The sequence below is a fragment of the Dendroctonus ponderosae genome, unplaced genomic scaffold (assembly GCF_020466585.1).
Source record: "Dendroctonus ponderosae isolate FM_Combo_2020 unplaced genomic scaffold, Dpon_F_20191213v2 Dpon_F_20191213_2, whole genome shotgun sequence".
Taxonomy (NCBI): domain Eukaryota; kingdom Metazoa; phylum Arthropoda; class Insecta; order Coleoptera; family Curculionidae; genus Dendroctonus; species Dendroctonus ponderosae.
The window spans coordinates 17,258,859-17,261,352 of record NW_026018165.1 but is presented as its reverse complement, the minus strand read 5'-3'; the positions used below and the strand labels follow the sequence as shown (position 1 = coordinate 17,261,352).

The window sequence follows — 2,494 nt, the reverse complement described above, 5'->3', positions numbered from 1 at the left end:
AGCGTTCTTGCTCATTTTGCCTCCGAGATATGAGCAAAAACTGGACAGGAAACATGGAATTTTGGCATAATCTTGCACGTAAGTGTCTTGATATTCAAATTTCGCTTTCTGGGTCAAAACTACTCGAATTTCCTCACTAACGTTGTTACGACAGAATCGAGTTTTCAATTATCTATCCAACGATGCCAAAACGAATTATGTGGCTTAACTGGTTCTTGAGAAACCTCGAAAAAAGCAGCGCCATGTTCAAGTGGATTTTACAACTCAAAAAAGAACCACGCAAATCTAAAACTTCCTGAATGCAAGCCTTTTTTGAGAAAACTGCCAGCATTTCCTTATCGATGGTTTACTCTCTAAAAAGGCCATTTACTTCTCTCTAGAATGATACGAATGAGCGTTCTTGCTCATTTTGCTTCCGAGATATGAGCAAAAAAAGGCAAACTATTTTGTCTTAAATCGCATCGCTTCGCCCAAACTCCCATCGCCTCGCTCCGCATAGCAGGCAGTCTGCACAGAGACAGAGTAATCTAATAACGTACATTTATGCTTTCCGCGTTGAGTCGCATCGCTAATGCCGACTTCTATTAAATATATTTTAACTCAACCACTAACTAGTTTTATTCATTTCCAGGTGAAGGTGGTTATTTGATCAACTCAGAGGGCGAAAGATTCATGGAGAGATACGCTCCAGTTGCCAAAGACTTAGCATCTAGAGACGTCGTCTCCAGGAGTATGACTATGGAAATTCGAGAGGGTAAGCCCTTCTAGATACGGCTAAGATGCCAGCAAATGTTCTTAATTCTCGGTGGTTGGTCTTCGACTGCAATGTTAGTCTGTGTATCTATCTGACTCTCCTTCAACTTCAGTAAATCGACTAATAGTAATACAGAATAGTACTATCCTGAGAGTTGTTCGATCCATGGCCGTATTTAGTTCGATGGGGAAACAATTTAGACTTTCTCGCACTTGCCTGTCTCAATTTCCGCAAACAGCCGTCTCTTAAGTGACACGCATTTCTGACCTTCCAGGGAAGATCCTCGCTTCCAGTTTGACTGGAGTGGGAGCTCAAGATTGAGATAGGTAAGTGCCCGATCGAAATTTTCTGAATTCGGTCATCGCTGCTGATTTCCCTTGTGCATGATCGTTGTGAATTGTCGCTAGGACGTGGCGTCGGACCGGAAAAGGACCACGTCTACTTGCAGCTGCATCATTTGCCTGCTGAGCAACTGCATCAGCGATTGCCCGGAATTTCCGAAACGGCCATGATATTCGCCGGTGTTGATGTGACCAGAGAGCCAATTCCAGTAATTCCGACTGTGCACTACAACATGGGCGGTATTCCGACGAATTATAAAGGACAGGTGGGGAACGTTGTCTCGAAACATTTCTGATTCTTTACGAAACATGTTGATTACTAGGTGCTAACGTCGTGCAACAACGAAGACAAAGTGGTTCCTGGATTATACGCTTGCGGTGAAGCAGCTTCCTGCTCAGTTCATGGTGCGAACAGGTTGGGTGCCAATTCGCTCCTGGATTTGGTCGTGTTTGGTAGAGCATGTGCGCTCACAATTGCTGAAGAACACAAGCCGGGAGAACGCGTTTCAGATGTTAAAGCTGTAAGTTTGTCTTGCGGCACTCTTCGCACAATGGTAGCAACAGTTGGTCGACATTGGGACACCTATTATTAATTAACTAAGACTCAGTTATTTATATCGTCCATCTTTAAGCAATAAATAATTTCTCCAGAACGCTGGGGAAGAAACTGTGGCCAATTTGGACTGGTGCCGATACGCAAATGGGCCTCTGCCAACGGCCAACTTGCGATTGCAAATGCAAAAAACGATGCAAGCGCATGCGGCCGTTTTTCGCACCGAAGAAGTCTTGCAGGAGGGCATCGAAAAGATGAAGGATCTGTTTGGTCAACAGAAGGATTTGAAGGTGTCCGACAACAGGTAAGGGCGATGTTAATTAATTAAAGTCGCCCCACTAAGGCTCTTACGATTTGCAGCCTTATCTGGAATTCAGATCTCGTGGAAACCTTGGAACTGCAAAATCTTATGTTGAACGCAGTGATGACGATTGTAGCTGCTGAGAACCGCAAGGAGTCAAGAGGAGCGCACGCTCGTGAGGATTATAAGTCGCGATGCGACGAGTTTGATTACAGTAAACCTCTTGAAGGTAGGTCTACAAGTCTACAAGGAAGGCTCTGAAGCAAAGTGCTGTAGATCGAAAACCTGATCCTGATCAGGACAGGTTTGAGGCTTTTTTGCTGAATTGTTCTGAAGAGTTTTCTTATCATGTGCAAATTTCGTTTCGTTGAATTTGGCAGAAAATTTTTGAGAATTTTTTAAAATCAGAGAGAAATCGGAGTTGCTTCTCATATGTGAAGGATCATATTGTATAGGATTTATAGTTTCATAGTTACAATAATTCTTCTTTTTGAGCGGGCTCCATCAGAAACATATTTTACAATTTATTGTACATTCTTTCCTGA

General features: G+C 43.2%; 1 protein-coding gene across 1 annotated transcript in view; it reads left to right on the top strand.

Moving 5' to 3' along the window:
- LOC109536623 (succinate dehydrogenase [ubiquinone] flavoprotein subunit, mitochondrial) overlaps nt 1–2,494 on the top strand; it is a 6,611-nt gene that overhangs the window by 3,386 nt on the left and 731 nt on the right. Inside the window, exons 6-10 of the mRNA XM_019902918.2 lie at nt 632–754; nt 1,162–1,361; nt 1,419–1,616; nt 1,747–1,952; nt 2,009–2,178. Coding sequence (XP_019758477.2) covers nt 632–754; nt 1,162–1,361; nt 1,419–1,616; nt 1,747–1,952; nt 2,009–2,178 — 897 coding nt within the window. The remainder of the gene's footprint in view (nt 1–631; nt 755–1,161; nt 1,362–1,418; nt 1,617–1,746; nt 1,953–2,008; nt 2,179–2,494) is intronic.